The 23057-nt window shown below is 40.1% G+C and overlaps 2 protein-coding genes across 9 annotated transcripts in view; both read left to right on the plus strand.

The window, feature by feature from the left end:
• The window catches only part of KIT (KIT proto-oncogene, receptor tyrosine kinase), an 88850-nt gene extending 85549 nt beyond the window's left edge, over positions 1–3301 (plus strand). For all 8 annotated transcript variants that reach the window (XM_050790530.1, XM_050790528.1, XM_050790532.1 and 5 more), the window contains exon 21: positions 1019–3301. In XM_050790530.1, coding sequence (XP_050646487.1) covers positions 1019–1147 — 129 coding nt within the window. In that variant the 3' untranslated portion in view covers positions 1148–3301. The remainder of the gene's footprint in view (positions 1–1018) is intronic.
• TMEM165 (transmembrane protein 165) overlaps positions 1–23057 on the plus strand; it is a 777160-nt gene that overhangs the window by 84292 nt on the left and 669811 nt on the right. The gene's annotated exons all lie outside the window — the stretch shown is intronic.

Raw genomic sequence — 23057 nt, forward strand, 5'->3', positions numbered from 1 at the left:
TAGGGGAAGTAAAGCAATGGAAATCAGTTCTTTCTGCCCAGCCCTCCTGTTCTGAGCCAAAGAAGGATGTGAGATGGAGGGGGAAGGGTGGAGAGTTTTGTGCTCAGTGGAAGTAGAAGTTTCCGTAAGGATTTGCCATGTTTCCTCCCCTATCTCAAATGCTGGTCATGGGGTCAGTATTTTCTCCCTCTCACGTGTCAGGGCCATTCATCCTTTGGAGGGTTGGGGTGATGTGAATAGAATAAACGCATAGAAAAGACAGCTTGTTACTGCAGTGAAATAAGCCTTCTGATCAAACAAGCATAGCCAGAAAATGGCAGATAGCTGTCATGCCCACAAGCCATATAGAATGAAGAGCTGTTTGAAGTTGGGAGATCCCTCCCAGTGATTTGGGAAGTGGGGGGAAATGAAAACTCAAATCTATTATTTCCTCTCTTGCTTTTAAGGAAGAATTAGTGATACTTTGACTCTGATTTTTTTAAGCTGCTTTCTTTACTGGGCTGTGTGCTTGGAGCTATCTTTTCTTTCCTAATAGCACACCACTGATAATTTTTGGGTTAAAGCTTGTTCTTCTGGGTTTCAAAGTGTGTTTCAACTTAAACAGCATTTTTCACCCAGTTACTTTGATTCTTGACAGGAGACCCCTGGAAGGGCCATGGGTTTCTCAGCAAATTACATTGGTTGTTGGGTTGTAGTTGGCTGTAGAGATTTACAAGCCTTTTTAGATAGGTTTGATAGTGCTTGCTCCCTGGTGTGCCCCATTAGAAGAGCTAAGCTTGTGCATGTTTTGTCCCTACTTCTTGTATGAAGTTATTTCCTTTGGAAAAATGAAGGGGAAAACAAAGCTTATATTTGTTTTGTCAGTATGACTTGGGTTTTGGCCATAAAGTTCTTGTAAACCACTTCTCTCTTAAGAGTTTCCATCAGTTAGTGGTGATCTTGACACTGTAAGTATGCCTTTTGTTGCTGTGTTCATTGTAGGGACCTGGTGTATTGACTATGCGCTTGTTTTCCCCAGATTTACTCCAACTTAGCAAACTGCAGCCCCAACCGACAGAAGCCTGTAGTGGACCATTCCGTGCGGATCAATTCTGTCGGCAGCACCGCTTCCTCCTCCCAACCTCTGCTTGTGCACGATGACGTCTGAGCAGAATGAGTGTTTGGGTCACCCCTCCAGGAATGATCTCCTCTTCTATTGGCTTCCATGATGGTTATTTTGTTTTCTTTTGACTTGCATCCAACTCCAGGATAGTGGGCACCCCACTGCAATCCTGTCTTTCTGAGCACACTTTAGTGGTTGATGATTTTTGTCATCAGCCACCATCCTATTGCAAAGGTTCGAACTGTATATATTCCCAATAGCAAAGTAGCTCCTACCATGAACAGAAAACATTCTGATTTGGAAAAAGAGAGGGAGGTATGGGCTGGGGGCCAGAGTCCTTTCCAAGGCTCCTCCAATTCTGCCCAAAAATATGGTTGATAGTTTACCTGAATAAATGGTAGTAATCACATTTGGCCTTCAGAACCATCCATAGTAGTATGATGATGCAACAAGATTAGAAGCGGAAAACCTAAGTCCTTTATGTGGAAAACAGAACATCATTAGAACAAAGGACAGAGTATGAACACCTGGGCTTAAGAAATCTAGCATTTCATGCTGGGAATGAGACATAGGCCATGAAAAAAATGATCCCCAAGTGTGAACAAAAGATGCTCTTCTGTGGACCACTGCATGAGCTTTTATACTACTGACCTGGTTTTTAAACAGAGTTTGCTATTAGAGCGTTGAATTGGAGAGAAGGCCTCCCTAGCCAGAACTTGTATATACGCATCTATAAATTGTCCGTGTTCATACATTTGAGGGGAAAACACCATAAGGTTTCGTTTCTGTATACAACCCTGGCATTATGTCCACTTGTGTATAGAAGTAGATTAAGAGCCATATAAGTTTGAAGGAAATAGTTTATACCATTTTTTAAGGAAACAGTGTAACCACAAAGCACAGTCTAAAAATCTCCTCTTTTAGCTGATGAACTTATTCTATAGATTCTGCGGAACAAGTCTATCAGCTTCAGAATGGCATTGTACTCAATGGATTTGATGCTGTTTGACAAAGTTACTGATTCACTGCATGGCTCCCACAGGAGTGAGAAAACACTGCCGTCTTAGTTTCGATTCTTATGTAGCAGGAAATAAAGTTTAGGTTCAGCCTCCTTCACAGGCATGTCCTGGACGCCGGGCCAGTATCTATATATGTGTGTGTACGTTTGTATGCGTGTAGACAAATATTTGGAGGGGTATTTTTGCCCTGAGTCCAAGAGGGTCTTTTAGTACCCAAAAAGTAACTTGGCTTTCATTATTAGTACTGCTCTTGTTTCTTTTCACATAGCTATCTAGAGTAGCCTACCAGAAGCTTCCATAGTGGTGCGGAGGAAGTGGAAGGCATAAGTCCCTATGTATTTGCAGTCCACCTGCACTTAAGGCACTCTGTTATTTAGACTCATCTTACTGTACCTGTTCCTTAGACCTTCCATAATGCTACTGTCTCACTGAAACATTTAAATTTTACCCTTTAGACTGTAGCCTGGACATTATTACTGTAGTTTACCTCTTTTAAAAAACAAAACAAAAAACTCTCCTTCCTCACTGCCCAATATAAAAGGCAAATGTGTACATGGCAGAGTTTGTGTGTTGTCTTGAAAGATTCAGGTATGTTGCCTTTATGGTTTCCCCCTTCTATGTTTCTTAGACTACATTTAGAGAACTGTGGCCATTATCTGGAAGTAATCATTTGCACTGGAGTTCTATGCTCTCGCACCTTTCCAAAGTTAACAGATTTTGGGGTTGTGTTGTCACCCAAGAGATTGTTGTTTGCCATACTTTGTCTGAAAAATTCCTTTGTGTTTCTATTGACTTCAATTATAGTAAGAAAAGTGGTTGTTAGTTATAGATGTCTAGGTACTTCAGGGGCACTTCACTGAGAGTTTTGTCTTGGATATTCTTGAAAGTTTATATTTTTATAATTTTTTCTTACATCAGATGTTTCTTTGCAGTGGCTTAACGTTTGAAATTATTTTGTGGCTTTTTTTGTAAATATTGAAATGTAGCAATAATGTCTTTTGAATATTCTGAAGCCCATGAGTCCTTGAAAATATTTTTTATATATACAGTAACTTTATGTGTAAATACATAAGCGGCGTAAGTTTAAAGGATGTTGGTGTTCCACGTGCTTTATTCCTGTATGTTGTCCAATTGTTGACAGTTCTGAAGAATTCTAATAAAATGTACATATATAAATCAAGTGGAATCATTTGATTGTTGAGATTCGTGAGATTAAACTTTAAAGCATTAAAGTGCATTCATCCTGACAACATTTTGTACTCAGTTTTCATAAAATATGTGCAAGACTATCAGATCATACTAGGATTTACATACTTAGAGATTGAACAGATATTAAGAATTTTCATCCGTGTGATATTTTCTCATTTTAGTCTTACAACCTGAGGTCTCTATTTAAATTGAAAAATAGATACAGTGAACATTCTAAGAATTTTACACACAGCTATGATTACTATTAGATTGATTCATGTGAATTTTTGGTATTCACGTGAATTTGCTGCCATTTTTGGCAGCAAAATAATGGTCAAATAACAGCAATTTCATGTGGCTTAATTTAATATGACTGGCATGTTTCCTCCCAGAAGAGACCGTCTAAAAACATGAACAGTAAAATAATAGACCAAGTTAACATGAGGAATCCCAAGAAAGTGGCTTGTATTCTTGTTGGCTTGGGTTTTGAAGACAGGTCATTTCAAAATGAGATATTCATGCTCCACCTGAAGTCCTTATTCTTACTTGCTTCTGGAACAGAGTTAGGTTCCACTTCTACTTGGAGGGAGGTGCTTAGTATGTATGAACTGGGTGCCGTCATGCGGGTGAAACATTCTGCATGCCCAAGTGATACTGTCCAGACCACTGGAACCCAAACAGAGGCTGAGAGTCCTTCAGCTTGAAACAAAGGAGGCACCCTGAATCACATAATCCTATTAAGAATGAATTAGGCACCCACACACTCAGTCATGACTGCCTTTATTGATGTGACATCTACACCTGCAGAAATGTCTCCTGAGAGGAAAGGGAAGGAGTGAAAAGTGACCTGTAATGAAAAGGAATCCTTTTAAAATCAAGAGGGAATTGTGTGGCAAAGAATGCGTCAATAATCAGTGAAAAACACCCACATTTCAGTCAGGCGATTCCCATTATTTTATTACAGACAGGAATGAATGCTAATTGACCACAAAACAAAGAAGTCTTTTCTTTCCAAATGTTTTCGCTGTCATTTAGCCTTTGTCATGTGTGAGAAATTTGCGTTAGAAGCGGTTGACAGGCCCCTGTGTTAGGAGTCTAGCTAATTTTCCTCACCAGCCTAGCTTTTCAAAGGAAAGTAATACCAGGTCTTGGTGCCCAGGCTCAAACTTGGTTCAAATCTCAGTGCCACCCCTGTCTCTACCACTTACTGTTTTGTGACATTAGGCAGATTAGCTCTTGAAATCTCAGTTCGTGGGAGTAGTGTCTACCTTGATGTATTAATGTGAAGCTGTCGAGACCAGCTCGTTCATATGCCTAATAAGTTTTGCCATGGCCAATTCACCTTATTAAGCAGGGAGGGTGGTGCTTCTGTACTGACACAACTCATATAAAATTATACAATCAAAAACTTGCTTCTAATTTTCTTAGGTGCAAACAGTATTGTACAAGTGTGCTGCAAAACTTGACGTTGCTATAAAGATTTCTGGGTGGTGGTGGTTTTTTTTTTTTTTCTTAAATCCCGGTGTTTGGCCAGGAATTCAAAACTCTCTATTCTTGCTCCAGCCTTCCTTCCTACTTCTCTCCCATTATCTAAGGCCCATGAGTGTGCCCCATGCTCTTCTCTGCTTCCATTCTCAGACTGCATACTGTCCCTTCTCTCCAGCAAGACAGACCCGCAAAATCATCTCGATGGGAAGTTGTCGCTGAACTCCCACAGCACTCTTTACTTTTTATGGCTCTTACAATTGATTTTCCAATTATTTTGGCTCTTGTCTTGTCCCCATCCCCACTATATCCAGACTTAAAATCAGTTAACATAAAATTCCTGTATGTGCCAGGGTTACTGCATTTACTTGTTTAAATATTGAATTGTCCAGACACTCAGGGGTTAAATTGCCCAAGAGGTTGCAAGAGTTTACGTTTTGCCCAAGTTCACTGAGCAGTACATGAAGCCAGACTTAGAATCCAGATCTGTACCTCAGTGATGGCAAATACCTGGTCTTCCCACGCTGGTGTCTCCAACCACCCTGGCCATGCAGACATCACTCATCTGCCACCACACCCTCCAACTGAGCCCAGGTGCCTTAGAAGTCACAGTCTTCTCCAACAAGCTGATATGAATCAATTGGTGTTAGCCTGCAGAGAGACTTACCTGTCCCCTTTAAATGATGACCAAGTTTCCATCTTCCTGAGGGACAGATGTTCTTCATCTCAGACACCCCCAAAGCTGCTAGCACAGTACTTCAAGAGTGGTTCTTTTTGAACAAATAATTAAACATCCCATCAGTGTTTGGAGTGGGAGAGAGCCATTTGGGAGGAAATGGGCCCAAGAAAGAGGGGAAATAGAAGAAGACAGAAGGCAGTGAAGTTAGCTTAATTTCACATGAGGGGGTGGCACTTTGGGGAGAAGGGAAAGGGGAACTAGAAACATTCCTTTGGACAGCCTTACTGAGGCCTATACAGAGGCTTTGTGGGAACAAGGAGAAGAGAAGAAAAGGAAGGCGTTGGTAGACTGGGAAGGGTGGAGAGGAAGGGAAAGTGGCAGGAGTGCTCTTCCTTATTCAAAGCAGGGAGAGGAGCTGAAGCTGACAAGCAGTTTCTGGGCTTGAGGTGCAGAAGCTGAAGACAGGAAGACCGTGCCGCCCCACACTTGGTCTTGGAGAAGGTCAGCAGCACTGGCGTCTGCATGAGAAAACGCCCCAGCGGAGAGGTCTCGGGATGAGCAAGGCTTCAGGAAGCACCAGCTGGGCAGCCTTTGAGTGAACCTTTATGAAGAAAAGTGTATGGGTTTGCTAGGGCTGCCATAATAAAGCAGTTGAAACTGGCTGGCTTCCGTATGGAAACTGATTGTCCCACAGTCCTGGAGGCTAGAAGTCTGAGATCAGGGTGTTGGCAGCGTCAGTTCTTTCTGAGCACTGTGAGACTCTGCCCCATGCCTCTGCCAGCTTCTGGTGCTTTGTCGGCAGTCTTTGGCATTCTTTGTACATCTCTGTCTTCAACTTCAACTTCACATGGTGCTCTCCCTGTGTGTGTGTCTGTGTCCAAGTTCCCCCTTTTGGTGAAGACACTAGTCATATTGGATTAGGGGTTCAACCTATTCCAGTACAAGTTCATTTTAACTAATTACATCTCCCAAGACCTTATTTCCAGTAAGGCCATATTCTCAAGTACTAGGAGTTATGGATATGACTTCAACATAGGAATTTGGAAGACACAATTCAACCCAGAACAAAAAAATCTCAAAACCCTCTTGATTGCAGGTGACCTGGTCTTCCCTAGAGTACTGAAATGGGCTCTCTAAAAACTCTTGAATGATCTCCAAAGTTCCAATTTCAGAGCCCTCTGTTCAATCATTGCATTACCTAGAGCAGTGTTTAGAACAGAGTCTGGTCTGTAGCAACCACTCAATTGTCAAATAAATGAAGCTTTATGCATTGAAATACTCCTCCTTGTAACTTGCCTTCTTGCCTGCATTCTCTGCTCCTCCTCTTTGTCTTCCTCCAGCACCCTTTTAAAAGTGGCAGTTTCAGCGTTTGGTCCTTTCTTATTTCACCTGATACGTTCTCCAATCTCTGGTCAATCTCATCTAATCCCTGAGATGTGGCTGCCATCTACCAACCTACAATTTCCAACTCTGTCTCTGGCTCTGACATCTCTCCCTTTGTGTAGACTAGAATTGCCAGATAAAATAGAGGACATCCAGTTAAATTTGAATTTCAACATTTAATATAAGTATGTGCCCTTAAGTATTTAGAACATATGGATCCTAAAAAATTATTGTGCACTTGAAGTTCAAAGTGAAACTGATGACCAGTATTTTGTTTACTAAATCTGATAACCCTTGTCTAGATTGTGAGACTCTTGAAATTAATTATTGGATATTCTAAGTCCAGCACATGGAAGAAATGCAGTTTCAAAGACACTAAAATATGGAAAAGGAACTTTATTTTATTGAAGATCTGCAAGTGGCAAACCCTTTACTTTTTGATGTCTAAATTGTCATTTCACCTTCATTCTTAAAAAAATATTTGCACTAGATATAGAACTCAAGGATGGCAGTTATATTTTTCAGCACATTCGTTTCCACCCTCTTCGAGTTTCCATTTTTTTGCTATTGAGAAGTCTGTTCAGATTGTCATTCTCCTGAAGATATTATTTTTTTGTTTTCATTATTGCCTCTAACATTTTCTCTTTGTCTTTGGTCTTTACAGTTTCACTATGATATGTCTAAGCTTGAATTTCTCTTTACTTATTTTATTTGAAATTATTTGGACTTCTTGAATCTATAGATTGGTGTCTTTAATCAATACTGGAAAAATCTCAGTCCTTTTAAAATTGTTCAATCTTTAAAAAATCTTTCTTCTCCATCTTATTTCTCGTCTCCTTCTGGTACTCCAATTCAATGCATCTTAAAGTCTCACTGCACCCTCCATATCTCTTAATCTGGCTTTCGTATTTTCCTTCTTTTTGTCTTTCTGTGCTACACGCAAGGTAATAACTGTTCTTCCTGTTATCCGAATTCCCCTTCAGCTCCTGTCCATGGAGAACCATTTTAGTATCTTTACTGAGGTATAAGGAACATAGCATAGACTCCACTGGCCATTGTAAGTATAAAATTCAATGATTTTATTAAATTACAGAATTGTGCAACTATTCCCACAATTCAGCTTTAGAACATTGCTGTTATCCCCAAAATTTCCCTTATGCCTGTTTGCAGTTAAAAGGTATTCAAATAATTTTAATGGATTAATTTTCAGTTACTTTTGCCCTGTGAGATGATACCACATATTTGACTTTCTCTTATATTACTCACTCATTGAGTCATTTATTATCTCTAGGCTCTTTCTAGATGTTTTGGTCATATAAATAACAGTGATAATCAACAGGTTGCCTTGGTTGGAGAATTACCAGTGGTGATAATACTGATGATAATGAGAGCTACCATTTATGTAATGCCTATTATGTCCCTGGATCTTTATTGGGTGTGTTATACGCATTACTTTATTTGAGCCTCACAACAATCCTGGAAGGTAGGTATTATTTGTCTCCATTTAAAGGTGAGAAAACTTGGCCTCTGAGAGACTTGCTATCTTGCCCTAAACTTCACGGTTATGGGCAATGGAATTGAGAGGTAAGCTCTAGTTTGACCCTTGAGTCATAAGATTTTAAGCAGCAACTTCACCAAAATGAGCAAGCCCTTTCTTTTTCTCAGTGTTGGATGATCTTTTAGCCATTTCATTTCACTTTTAAAAATACAAGAGAAGGCTGAGCATGGTGGTTCACACCTATAATCGCAACACTTTGGGAGGCTTTTGCTTCAGCCCAGGAGTATGAGACAAGCCTGGGCAACACAACGAGACCGCATCTCTATAAAAAATAAAAGTAAGATAAATAAAAATACAAGAGAAGGTAAGGAAATCAAATCAGCCACTTTGCTACGTACTACTAATTCCTCTAAAATGCTGGGGAGAATGTAGTTGAAGTAAATGCTAATATAGGCTCCAGAATTATCTGTTGATGTCACAGGTTTGTGATCTGCCCACTTCCTGGTGTGCCATGTGAACTTCCCCATGTCCTTCAGGGACATTTATCCCTCTGTTTCAAAGAATAATCTTTTTCATTTGAGCCTAGTGAGAAAAACAAAATGCTGGATTTACAGAGGGGTATGGAGTCTGAAGTGTGGAGAGGAGCACTAGATAGAGCCAATCAAGAATTTCAGATCAACGAGAGTGTGGGTGAAAATACCGCCTTTCTCTCGATCCAACAGTTGTTATTGTTGATTATAAATTAACAAGCTGTTACCCATATGTCTCCTCCACTGTCGATTCCATGTTCATTGGTTGAACGCGGCTTCTATGATGTGGGTTCTTCTATGAAGGGTTTAACTTCACAAGGGTTAAGTCCTCAGGGTAAATGCTCCTAGTTGAAATCAATGTTCTCAAGTGACTCAGCTGTGTGTCTCCATCCGTGGCTGACTTTGAAGTGTGCGTGCCTTTTTGAGCACATCAGCAGGACTATGGTGTATTTTATGATACTGACCTTTTTCTTTGTGGTCTGTGGCTTAGCAGCCACTTTTGTTCTATAGCAAATGAAGAATGAGGACAGGCAAAAGGACTTTCTTCATGGTTGCTTGTCTCAGGATATGAATAGGCATCCTAGGGAAACTGAAAACACTTGTGTCCACACAACAGGCCACCTGGGTGGCCTGAGTGCCAAACCCTCTTATGTGGCATAATTTGCTTCTAATCAGGGTGCATTTTACTCCTATGGAGTGTTTGGTATAGAAAGCGGGTATGTGTGAACTGAATTTCTCTACTGCTACATTCAGATAATCCAGCTGGCATGATAGCATGATGTGACAATAGTTTTTATTGAATGATCTGGTTCATTAGCAAAGACATGAAGTGACTTTGTTGACAAGGATACAGAGGCTTCCAACAGGTTCAGTGAGAAAGAATGCTGTGGTTAAGTTCTGTCTGCTTGGACATAGGCATGGGGAATTGTATTTTGTGTGCTAACTCTTACATAGCACCCATGTATAGCTCGTATGTTCTCAGTGCTTTACATACATTCATTAGTCTAATCCTCTCAAAAACCATATGTAATAGTTATTGTTTTACAGATGAGGAAAATAAGGCACAGAGAAGTCAAACAGCCTGCCAAATGTTACAAAGCTAGTAAGTGGCCAAGACAGGACTGGAATCCAAGGAACCTGGCTTCAGAGTTTGGGTTCTGAACCACTATGTCAAACTGCCTCTCTATGTACTTATTTTTCCATTCTAATCAAGACAGACTACCTAGGTCAGCCGGATTCCATACAGGCCTCATATTTTTCCCTGGCCTAGGATGCAAGAGGGGGTCTTCTCCACACGGATGCCTCCTACACATGAGTTTCATGGGACTTGAATGCCCTTCTTTTCTCCTAGGCTGACAAGGATTTAGATTCCTGACTTTGCAAAATGAGATGGCTTTTTCAGGCAGACAATGAGGAAGCTCCAAGGATAAATAGGCACCCAGAGCACATGTTGGTGACAATTGAACTGTCTCTGAAATGCATGATATCTAAGGATGACAGGGAAAGTAGAAGACAATGGTACAGTGTAAGGCAGCAGTCCTTAACCTTTTTAGCACCAGGGACCAATTTTGTGGAAGACAATATTTTCATGGATGGGGTGAGGAGAATGGTTTCAGGATGAAACTGTTCCACCTCAGATCATCAGGCATTAGATTCTCATAAGAATTGGGCAGCCTAGATCCCTCGCATGTACTGGTTAACAATAGGGTTCATGCTCCTATGAGAATCTAAAGTTGCTGCTGATCTGACAGGAAGCTGAGCTCAGGCAGTAATGTTCCCTTGCCCTTGCAATGCAGCCTGGTTTCTAACAGGTCATGGACCAGTACTGGTCCCTGTTGGGGACCCAGGTTGTAAGAAGTTCCAAGCCCATCCTCTTGCCCTAGTTGTGCTACTATTTACCACTTACCTGACCTCCTTTCTTAAGCAACCATTTATTAAGCATTAAACACTTAACTTGCATTATTTCATCCCATCCTCACAACAGCCCTAGGAGATAGGGAGTTATCTGTATTGCAAAGATGAGGAAACTAAGACTCAAGGAGTTTAAGTAAATTTTGTTTAACTCCAAATTCCCTCTCAATGGAAGCAGAAAATTTCCACTGTTGTTACTGCTGAACCCCAAATTAAGTCCCAATAAGCAAAATAGACAATAGCGATAGGGGTCCCTGAAGTCCACTTGCCCGCCCAGCTCTTCCTCCACAGCTACCCCTCAGACTCTAGTCTTTCACAGACCACATTTGGGAAACCACTGGAAGTTCCCTGCAGTTCAGCAGCTTAAAATCCCACCTTGTAGTGATGTGGTTGACTGTGGCTGAGGTCTCCTCTTACTGAAAGACCTCCAGTCCCTGGGGCACCTTGGGGGAATTCCCCAGTCTCTTAAACTCAGCCTCTTCTATTGACTCAAACAGGAAGACATGGAAGGAAGCACACCTTCCCTGTCTACAAGTTTCCGAGATTTCTCCAGCACTAAGGCTCTTGTTTTTAAATTTCTTTTTAATTTTTATGTAATATGCTATTATATTCAAAAGATCTGCTCAGCTCTTATTTTCCTTTAGGTAATCAATGTTAACTTTGATATAATATCTTTCTGTTCTTGTGCATATATTTATATCTATTATTTAAAGAAATGGGATTATTCTATTAAGGAAGGCAAAGAATTTTTATCTGAGGAATGTGAGTCCTTTCTAACTTTTAGGCCTAAAAAGTCATTAAAATGAGAAACAATCACATCCTACTTCCCTGCTTTGTGAGCTATGCATTCATCCACTGAACCTGCTTGCTATTGCCTATAAATTAATCTAATAATGCCACATCAAACACTATAACCCACACTCTATAGTTTAACAATGTATAGCCAATCACTAATCAATGTTATTTCTGTAAACCAATGAGAATTCCTGACAAACTGAGTGTCCTGTCAGCCCACTCCCTGTCTCTCTTTTTTTCTTTTTCCTTTAAAAATCCATTTGTAACTTCCACTAATTGAAGTATACATTCATGGCAACTTGAATCTATGCTTCCGAGTTGCAGTCCTCAACCTTGGCCCAAATAAATTCTCTGCTTATATTAATTTTGCCTCAGTTTCTTCCTTTCCTTTTATGTCAACATTATATATATATGTTATATATATACACACATATATATGCAACTAACATTGCATTGCATATATATATGCATTGCATGTATATATTCTGCAACTAGCATTTTAACTTACATTGTATTATGATTATCACTCCATATCATCACATATAGATTAAATTTACAATTTTCCACAGTATGGATCTACCACAAACCTGATATTTTCAGGTAAGAACTTGTCACATTGGCTATTGGCAGTCTAAGATCTTATCATTTTTGGTCCACTTCTACCAAATGCAGAGGATGGCATACATTTGTTTGTATGGACTAAAAGCTAAGTTAGGGGGAAGTATGTGATATTCTATTTTGGTCAGTTTAGTAAGTAAAGATAATTTATATGAGAGGGCCTAGTGCAGTGCCAGTTGAGGCACATGTGCTCATTAAATGTTAATTAAATCTCAAAATACAATATGCTTTGGTAAGTAAGAATAACTGAGAAAGTAGAAGGAATATTAGTGTGCCTGGACTGATTTTTATTGAATGTATTTTAGAAGTAAGATTATTAGTTTTTGTAGATGTCTAAAGGAAATGGGAAGAAAAGGAGTTATTTTCCCATCACACACATACTTCTATAGATTGTCTGCCTATGATTAAAATAGAGCCAAACCACACCAGGGTTGTATTAGACATTCACCCTTCAGATAACAATAGGTTATCACTTTCCTTTTGAACTGCTCTCCAATGAATGCAACCCCCCTCCTCCCAAGAATGTCAATCAATCCTTACTCCAGTTTGGGCTGATTGGTAAAGCATTAGCCTGCTCTTAACCGCAGTGAAAATAGCTGCACTCCAGGTACTTGTCTGGCAGTATAAGCTCCAACTCCCTGGCATTCAGAATCCATCAAAAGCCTGGTTGATAGAAACAATACTTATGCACAATTGTCTAAAGAATAATCAGTTCATCTGCCCTCTCTTTTGAAATTCAAGTTCCATTCATGAATGTAAGAAAGCTGTGTGTATGGATTGGGTTATATTGTACCATAACCCCAGAAATGCTTTTGCCAAATTATGCTTTGGGTTTAATCCATCAGCTTTCACCACAGATTAAAGAAATTGTTGAAGAAGAGCATTATTATGATTAATGTTTATTGTTTGGAGTCCAGAAGAGTTGAGTTTTCATTCCACCTCTGCCATCTATTAGCCATAAGTCTTTAAGGAAGTCATATAATTCTCTAATATACAGAATTTAAAAGGAACAACAACAACAACAACAACAAATAATCACATTCACAAATGGGCAAAGGACATGAATAGACATTTTTCAAAAGAAAACAAATAAATGGACAAGAATATGAAAAAATATTCAATATCACTAGTCATCAGAGAAATGCAAATTAAAACTACAATGAGACATCATCTTATACTAATCAGAATGACTATTACAAAAATGACAAAAAATAACAGATGTCAGTGAGGATGTAGAGAAAAGGGAACTCATACACTGTTGGTGGGAATGTAAATTAGTACAACATCTATGGAAAACAGTATGGAGATTTCTCAAAGAACTAAAAAGAGAACTTTCATTCTATCCAGCAATCCCACTACTGGGTATCTAATCAAAGAAAAGGAAATCAGGCCAGACTTGGTGGCTAATGCCTGTAATCCCAGCACTTTGGGAGGCTGAGGCACGTGAACTGCTTGAGTTCAGGAGTTCAAGATCAGCCTGGACAACATGGTGAGACCCCCATCTCTACAAAAAATTCAAAAATTAGCCACATGGTGGCTCTCACCTGTGGTCCCAGCTACTTGGGAGGCTGAGGTGGGAGGATCACTTGAGCCCAGGAAACGGAGGTTGCAGTGAGCCGAGATCATGCTACTGTACCTCAACCTACACTGAATGAGACTGTTTCAAAGAAAGAAAAAGAAAAAGAGATTACATCAAAAGATACCTGTACTCATATGTTTATCTCATCACTATTCACAATAGCAAAGATAAGTAATCAATCTAAGTGTCCATCAACAGAAGACTGGATAAAGAAAACATGGTATATATACACAATTGAATACTATTGCGCCACAAAAAAAATAAAATCACATGTTTTGCAGCAATGTGGATGGAACTGGAGGCCATTATCTTAAGTGAAACAGCTCAGACACAGAAAGACAAATACCACATGTTCTCACCTGTAAGTGGGAGCTAAGTAATGTGTATACATGGAAGCAGAGTGTGAAATGACAGACAATGAAGACTTGGAGGGGTTGGGGTTTGAGGGGGTGGATAGTAGGAGGTTGCTTTGGGGGATACAATGCACATTGCTCCAGTAATGGATGCACTGAAGGTCCTAACTTCACTGCAATGCAACACATCAATGTAGCAAATTGTACCTGTACTCCATGCATATATACAAATAAAAAAATTTTTAATGAGGAAAATACTATTTAAAAGCCTAGAAGAAATATATAATCAAAATGCTTCACAAATTATGTAATTTCACACTCCAATTTAAATAAACTGAAATTCAAAATCATAGATGATGTATTGTGGATGTGATGTATACAAGAAAAATGGCACCATAGTTCAAATCAGAGGACTTTTAATCAAAGAAAGGGCATTGAAAGACTGGAGAATGAATGTATGTTCATAGAATTAATTTAAATAAAAGGTTTAAGGTATTACTGAGTGTTTTTTTTTTTTTTTTTTTTTTTTTTGGCTTTTGTTTTTGTTTTCAATTAGTCAGTGAGTTACTAGACCCAGATAATTTTTATTGTATTATTTTCACTAACAGCACTTTTAAGACTCGTGAAAGAAATCTCATGAAACCGAATGTTTTGGCTTATTGGATTTCGTGAATCAAATAATGTTTTTTTCTCTTTGTAGTTACTCCTAGAAAGCTTGGAGCCAAATGAGCGATTTACCCCTTGCAAATGGAGACCATTTGATGATACACATTTTGTATTAATCTTGTTTCCTCCCTCATTTCATTTTCCTTTATTTGTTTTAAAGATTTATGTTATTTTATGTAACTCTATGTATCATGCAAGATACAGATATCAAACCTGCGACCTTTCTATCTCAAGCAGAGAGGGATTCAGTGTAGAATTAGGTGCTTAATCAGGGGCTGGAATGGTGGGCTCTAGGCTGGTTCTCCAAGAATATCTTCCGGAAAAACACTGCTAAACTGACCACAAGGGCTGCTGCTGCCTCTGACACAGTCAGGATATGAAAATTGGGAGGCCACCACTGGAATCGTTGATCTCAAAAGCTCACCTCATAGCTGTATCCCAAAGGTGAGGAAACTACTGTTGCTTAGGTTGCTGCCTCTGCTTTCTCATGCCCATAAAACCAGGAGCTGGGCAATGTAATACAGAAAAACTCCCTTCCCAGTGCCCGTGTTTCCCAGCAACAGCAGCTGAAGCAGGAGGGGAATTACCGCCTCGCCCTCACTTCCTCCTGCTACACCTCAGATAAGTACTGCTGACAGGTGGAATTGAATTCACAGTAAGAACCCTAGCTTCAAGAGAGTCCAGGAAATACTTTCCTGTCAAGCACTCTGCAGCACTGCAACCAAACTAGAAGAAGGCTGCAATGAACGCTAAGAGCCAATCCAACTGTAAGTATTTTTGTGAGTCGCCATAAATCCTTTCCAGTCTAAGGTATGGTGGGTAGGGATATAATTAGAAAGATGCTCCAAATCCCTTCACCTTTTATTTTTTTTATTTTTATTTATTTATTTTTTTTTGAGACGGAGTCTCGCTCTGTCGCCCAGGCTGGAGTGCAGTGGCCGGATCTCAGCTCACTGCAAGCTCCGCCTCCCGGGTTTACGCCATTCTCCTGCCTCAGCCCCCCGAGTAGCTGGGACTACAGGCGCCCGCCACCTCGCCCGGCTAGTTTTTTGTATTTTTTAGTAGAGACGGGGTTTCACCGTGTTAACCAGGATGGTCTCGATCTCCCGACCTCGTGATCCGCCCGTCTCGGCCTCCCAAAGTGCTGGGGTTACAGGCTTGAGCCACCGCGCCCGGCCCCCTTCACCTTTTAAAAAATAAAAGTAGCATATCCCCTCCTTACATTATATCCAACATACCTATTTTTTCCCTCACACAAATATTAAGAGTCACACTTGGAGAAAAGAGGAGACTGGAAATTAATAAACTAGAGCTGAGCACTGATTCTACTAGCCATGGGACATGAAACAAGGCTGAGAACCAGTTTTCTCACTAATATAATGAGAATAACAGTAACACCTTCCCTAACTACCTCACATTATATTCTAGGGATAAAGATCTCTTTATTTTTGCCTTTAAAAGACATGCGGCATTTGTGTTTCTAAATCACATTTTACCTGCTGTACACCCCCTATCCTACCAAGCTGGCAAGATATTTGATCTAAGTCATTATTGGGCTTCCTCTCTTCGCCAGAGAGGACTTACACAGTAAGACAGGAGAGATGGTTCTTCGCCTTTGGTCCGTAGTAGTCTATGTAAGATCCTCATTTAAAAGTCATGCATGGTCCCTTGAAACCAGGCATTTCTGTTGCTCCCGTACCAGCTGGGGAGCCAGGTCTTTGGTGCCAGACATACATCGACAAATGAGGCACAGACAGCGTCCTTAAGAAGTAGATGGGCTCCTGGGAAATAGAGATCATAAATACATAATTTATTACAATGGGATCGGGGTAGGTATACAGAATGCCTTAAAAGCATAGCGCAGGGATTGATTAGTTTTGTCTGGGGAGTCAGAAGAGACTTTATGGGGCCTGTCATAGAGTAGCTACTCAATAAACCTGGGGCCTGGCTCTTCTTTGTTTTTCAGAGTATTCCTAGAGTATTGAGGTGTCACAATGCATGAGCCCCACTTAGCTGCTGCATCGCAAAACTCCTATTTCCTTGCGAGTCTCAGGAAATTTCCCCAAATATCCCTTATCCCCTCTGAGAAAACCTAGCATAATGCATTCTATAAGCCCAGGTTTTAAAAAATGAAGGCTACACAAAGGAACAGGTGTTGTCTTCTGGCAACTTCTGCCTGCCACACAAATTAATCTCTCAACAAATTGTACTGCCACATCTGAAAAAGAGTTCTCAGACGTGTCAAGTGTTATATAAACGCATAGAACATAACTCAAGGCCTTGCTGTTTGTCTAATCTAGTACAAGGCTGGTCCTAATAAGTAGCGGCATTTTGGCTGCAAGATTCAGAGAATGCCCTGAAAATTGTACAGATTAGAAAATATACAGCATTATTTTAATTGTTATTTTTAGAAGATTAGAAAGAAAGGAAGCAGAAGGTCATAATGAAGGAAAACCTTCTTCAGGTCTGTCTAATCCCACCGATACGCTGCCAAGCAGCTGGGGGACTTTGCACAGGTCATTTAAGGTTTGTGGGAGCTGGATTTGTCATCTTTGAAATGAGATGACCGTGATATAGCAATGGTTTTCAACATATTCAGTGGGCATGAGGACGGGGGTGGATAGATCTCTAACCTTGTTTTAATTAGAGCTATCTGACACTTATCTGGTTTATAGATTGGGTAAGAAGAAAGAATTCTGCACTCAAAGCAAGAAAAGGTTTTGAAAACCACTAGACAGATTGATCTCTAGGTTCTTTGCTTCTGTGAATGCAGGTGAATCTTCTGAGAACAGGTGGTGGATGCTGTGCCATCGAGGTTCTCTATTAGATGCCAGCAAATGATGGCTGCAGCCCCAGCCATGGGCTCAGAACCCAAAAATGCTGTAACAGGACTAACCCTCCTAGGATGTGCATAGCTCCTTGGGAAACAGGAGTTGATGGTGCAATGCCTCCTACTCTGGCTTTGCCAATCCCTCAGCCTTGTTTTATTTTTTATTTTTTTTTCTTGTAATCTTGCCTTGGGGTGCACATGTTTGAGGTAAATGAATCAGGACACGGGCAGGCAATCTTACACTTCTCTTTCGGCTGCCTTCACGGCTGCTCTGTTGTTTTCCATACTAGTCAAGTAAAGCCCACAATTCTAGAATCTGAGCCACTAGCTCCAAAGTCACAGCAGATAACATTAATTTTTTTAACCACCACAGTCTTCCATGCAACAAACATTTTCTGCATACCTGCTCTGTGTGAGGCACAAGAGTAGGTGGCAGACATACATTGATAAAGAAGTCATAGACAGCGTCCTTAAGAAGTATATAGGCCCCTGGGAGATAGAGATCATAAATATATAATTTATTGCAATGGGATCAGGGGTAGGTATACACAATGCCTTAAAAGCCTAGACAAGGGAACAATTTCTTTTGCCTGGGTGGTCAGAAGAAACTTTATGGTGCCAGTCATATAGTAACTACTCAATAAATATTTATCAGTGAGAAGATGTTTGAGGTGATAGACTTTGAAGCTAGACTGCGTAGAATTGGATCCCAGCTTCATCACTTTATCAGTTGTGTAACTTTGAGCAAGATATTTAAGTTTTCTGTGTCTCAGTTTTTCTATCTGAAAAAATGGGGTAAATTGTACTGGGGTCAAGAGTTGTGGTGAGGATTAAGAGTTAATGTAGGTAAGGTACTAAAACAGTGTCTGACATGTGGTAAATGCATTGCATAGGCTTGCAGCTTACTGTGGGCATTGAACTGGAGTTTGCAGGATAGAGAAAAAAAGGACAGATAGTGCCTGGGATCTAGATTAAAAACAGAATTTTTCTTTTCCTTTTTTTTTTTCTGTAGATTAAGAATTTCCCATGTTTGTATTTTTATTATTTCTTTTCTTTTTTTTTTTAATTATACTTTACGGTCTAGGGTAAATGTGCACAACATGCAGGTTAGTTACATATATATACACGTGCCATGTTGGTGTGCTGCACCCATTAACCCATCAATTACATTAGGTATATCTCCTAATGCTATCCCTTCCCACTCCCTCCACCCCACAACAGGCCCCGGTATGTGATATTCCCCTTCCTAACACTGCATGTTCTCACTCATAAGTGGGAATTGAACAACGAGAACACAAAAACAGAATTTTTCAATAACTAAGTGAGGAAACTTGCTCTTAGTGGAATTAAAGAAAAGGGGTGGGGCTGGGGGGGAGGGCAATGCGGGAGCCCCAGCTCCCTGTACTTGTCCTCCCTTATTCTCTGTCTCTGGCCTCCTGCCATCTTCTTCTCTATCTCTCATTTTTGGTAACGTTTTGTTCTCCTTTCTTTCCTTCTCCTTTTTTTTGACCCCAATTCCCTTTTCCCTCCTCCATCTTTCTTCTACTCTTTGCTTTCTCCTCTCCTTCCCTCTATCTCTCTTTAGCCTCCTGAGACCTCCTCTTTGCATCCTCTGTTTCTTCCCCTTTTTAATTTCCCTGAATCCCTGTTCTTCCTCCCCCTGCCCACTCAACCAAGCTGGCTCTACAGATACTTTTCCAAGGCCTGAAAAACCAGACCTTCTTCTTCTCTCTGCCCCCCTGCCGCTGGCAAGTAGCATAGTAATAGGCTTAGGACAGACAAGAACAGAGAAGTAAATCTTTTTTGTTATTGTTGCTTCTCAGAGAATGATACCAGTGGTTGCCCCTTTGTTCCAACATAGCCAGGGCTCTCTTTATGACATGTGTAGCTAGGGGTGATCATGGCTTTTGGTCTTCTAACTTCTCACTGTCAAACATTTTAGCAGTTTTCAGGGTTTAAATGGCAGTCATTGATATGAACAGAACCACCCCTGCTGACACCCTGAAGGGGATAAAGCCTGAATCTTCAGAAGGAAAAATTCATGAGTTTTCTACACTCAGAAATTAATGCTTGGGCATGAAGTGTAAGCCTGGAGCTGGGGCAGAAGGCCTTTGAGAAGTCTGGCCTGGGCATCTCCAGAGAGGGGCTTTCATTTTCTTTTTTCGTTCTGCAAATGATTCCTGCACATTGACTGCATTCAAGGGGATGCAACGTTGACAAGACAGACAAGGTCCTTGCCCTCTTGGGATGACTTCTAAGGGGGCAGGTAGACCATAACAAGTCAAAACATGAAAGAGTTACCTTTAGATAGTAGCACTATAGTTACTTTTAGATTACTAGTGCTATAAAGAAATTAAGACAGTTATTAACACAGGGATTTTTATGGAGAAAGAATTTGCTTCAAATCACATAGTGAAGTCCTCCCTGAAGAAGAGCCCTTTGAGCTGGGTCTTCAATAATAGTAAGAAGCCACAGAAAGACCTGGGGAAGGGAATTCCAGCAGCCAGAAGGGCAAATGCCAAAGATTGGAGATAGGAAGAGTTTAGAGAAAAAAGACCCCAACAGACGGAGAGTAGGGACTGAGTGGGGAGGGTGGTATGGGATGAAGCTGGGGAAGGAGGCAGTGACCAGAATATACAAGCCCTTCTAAGTCATGTGTGTAAGTCCATTTTGTAAGTGACAGAGACTGACTGGCTGATTATATCAGAAAAGTAATTTGTTGAAAGGAGCTTAGGTGTCCCACAGGATTGCCAGGGAAGGATATGGAAAAGAGATTAGATCACAGGCAGTAGCTGGACATTTGCAACGCCAGTGTTGTACTGCCACCCTTGCCATCACTAGACAGCAGCCTTGTTGCCTCTGCCCAACACCTGGATAGAGTGGTGGGAAGATTAACATTCTAATGTTAATGTTAATCTCATTCAAAAACACCTTCGCAGACACACCCAGGACAATGTTTAACCAAATATCTGGGCACCCATGGCTCAGTCAAGTTGACATGTGAAATTAACCATCAAAATGAGCAAGTGCAACTGATTGGCTAAGTGGTCATGAGCCTATTCCTTCAGAATGTGAAAGCCTGGGAAAGTGAGTATATAAGGTATTCTTGAGTGAAAAGCAAAGTCTACCACCCAAAACTCAAAAGGTGGGGAATTTCCCAAGGGTAGAATGTGGATTAGGATTCTAGATAACAAAGGAAATGACAAATGTCCACTTTAACTTAGCAAGAGTTATCTTTTTATTTAAGTGCAATGGGAATTCATTGGTGGACTTTAAACAGAAAGTGATATGATCAAACTTGTATTTTTAAAAGGTCTCCCTGGCTACAAGGTAGAGAGTAAATTATAAAGGGGCAAAAGTGAAGTCGGGACTCTCCTGCAAGAGATAATGTTGAGAGATGATGTTGACTTGACCAGCATGTCTGCAGTGAAGGAGGTAAGAAAAGGTTAGATTCAGGTTTATTGGAGGTAAAATGAACAACACTTCCTGATGATTTAAATATAAGGGATTAGGGAATGGGGCTAATCAAGGGTGACTCTAGTTTTCCAGTTAAAACATTTGCTGGATGGTGATGCAAGCTACTGGGATGGGATGGGGAGACTGGGGGTGAAAGAGGAAGGGAAAAATCAAGAGTTCACTATTGACATGTTAATTTTGACATGGATGAAGTTCCTATTAGTTATCCAAGTAATGATATAAAGTAGATATTTAGATGTTATAGGTTTGACTCGGGAGAGAAGTCAAGGTCAGAGATAGAAAATGGCAGGATGGGCTTTAGAGCCAGTCAGCTTTGCTTTGACTTTTGCTTCTGCAAATTACTAGCTGCATAAACTGGAGCAAGTTGCATAATGTCTTTGAGTTACAACTGTAAAACAGGAGCATATTAGTTTTCTCAGGCTACTGTAACAAAGTACCACAAATTAGGTAGCTTGAAACAGCAGAAATGTATGTTCTCACAGATCCAGGGGCTAGAAGTCCAAAATCAAGTTGTCAGCAAGGCCAACCTCCCTCTGAAGATTCTAGAAAAAATGTCCTTCCTGGCAATCATTGGCATTTCTTGGCCTGAAGCTCCAGTCTCTGACTCTGACATCAAAGGATATTCTCTTCTCCCTTTTCTGTTTGTTTTTGTGTCTCTATGTTCAGTCTCCTCCTTTCTTTTATAAATATACTAGTCACTGGGTTGAGGGCAACCCCAATTCAGTATGACCTTCCTCATCTTGATTACATCTGCAGAGATCTTATTTTCCAAATAAGGTCATGTTCAGGACTTCAACATATCTTTGGTGGGACACAATTCAACTCACAAGAAGGGATATCTATTTTAAGTGCCTGCTACTAAGTAATTGCTCAATTAATGCGTGCACTTATTCTTTAAGAGTTTTTTTTCATTTCCATAGGTTATTGAGGAACAGGTAGTATTTGGTTACATGAGTAAGTTCTTTCGTGGTGATTTGTGAGATTTTAGAGCAGACATCACCAGAGCACTATGCACTGCACCCTATTTGTAGTCTTTTATCTCACACCCTCTTCCCACCCTTTTCTTCTGAGTCCCCAAAGGCCATTGTGCCATTCTTAGGCCTTTGCATCTTCACAGCTTGCTACCACTTATGAGTGAGAACATACAATTGTTTGGTTTTCCTTTTCTGAGTTGCTTCACTTAGAATAATAGTCTCCAATCTCATCCAGGTCACTGAAAATGCCATTAATTCATTCCTTTTAATGGCTGAGTGGTATTCCACCATATATACAATCATATAACTGTGAGATATATATATATATATATATATGTATATTTCTTTATCCACTTGTTGAGTAATGGGCATTTGAGTTGGTTCCATGTTTTCACAATTATAAATTGTGCTGCTTTCATATAATGACTTCTTTCCCTCTGAGTAGAGATACCAGTAGTGGAATTGCTGGATCAAATGATAGTTCTACTTTTAGTTCTTTAAGGAATCTCTACACTATTTTCCATAGTGGTTGTACTAGTTTACATTCCCACCAGCAGTGTAGAAGTATTCCTTGTTCACCACATCCATGCAAATATCTACTACTTTTTGATTATGGCCATTCTTGCAGGAGTAAGGTGGTATAGCTTTGTGGTTTCGATTTACATTTCCGTGATCATTAGTGATGTTGAGCATTTTTTCATATGTTTGTTGGCCATTTGTATATCTTCTTTTGAGAATTGTCTATTCATGTTCTTAGCCCACTTTTTGATGGGATTTTTTTTTTCTTGTGGATTTTTTTTTTTTAATTTCATGTAGATTCTGGATATTAGTCTTTTGTCAGATGTATAGATTGTGAAGATTTTTTCCCACTCTGTAGGTTGTCTGTTTACTCTGCTGATCATTCCTTTTGCCATGCAAAAGCTCTTTAGTTTAATTAAGTTCCAGCAATTTATCTTTGTTTTTATTGCAT

This window comes from Macaca thibetana, chromosome 5 (genome assembly GCF_024542745.1).
Source record: "Macaca thibetana thibetana isolate TM-01 chromosome 5, ASM2454274v1, whole genome shotgun sequence".
In the NCBI taxonomy this organism is placed as follows: domain Eukaryota; kingdom Metazoa; phylum Chordata; class Mammalia; order Primates; family Cercopithecidae; genus Macaca; species Macaca thibetana.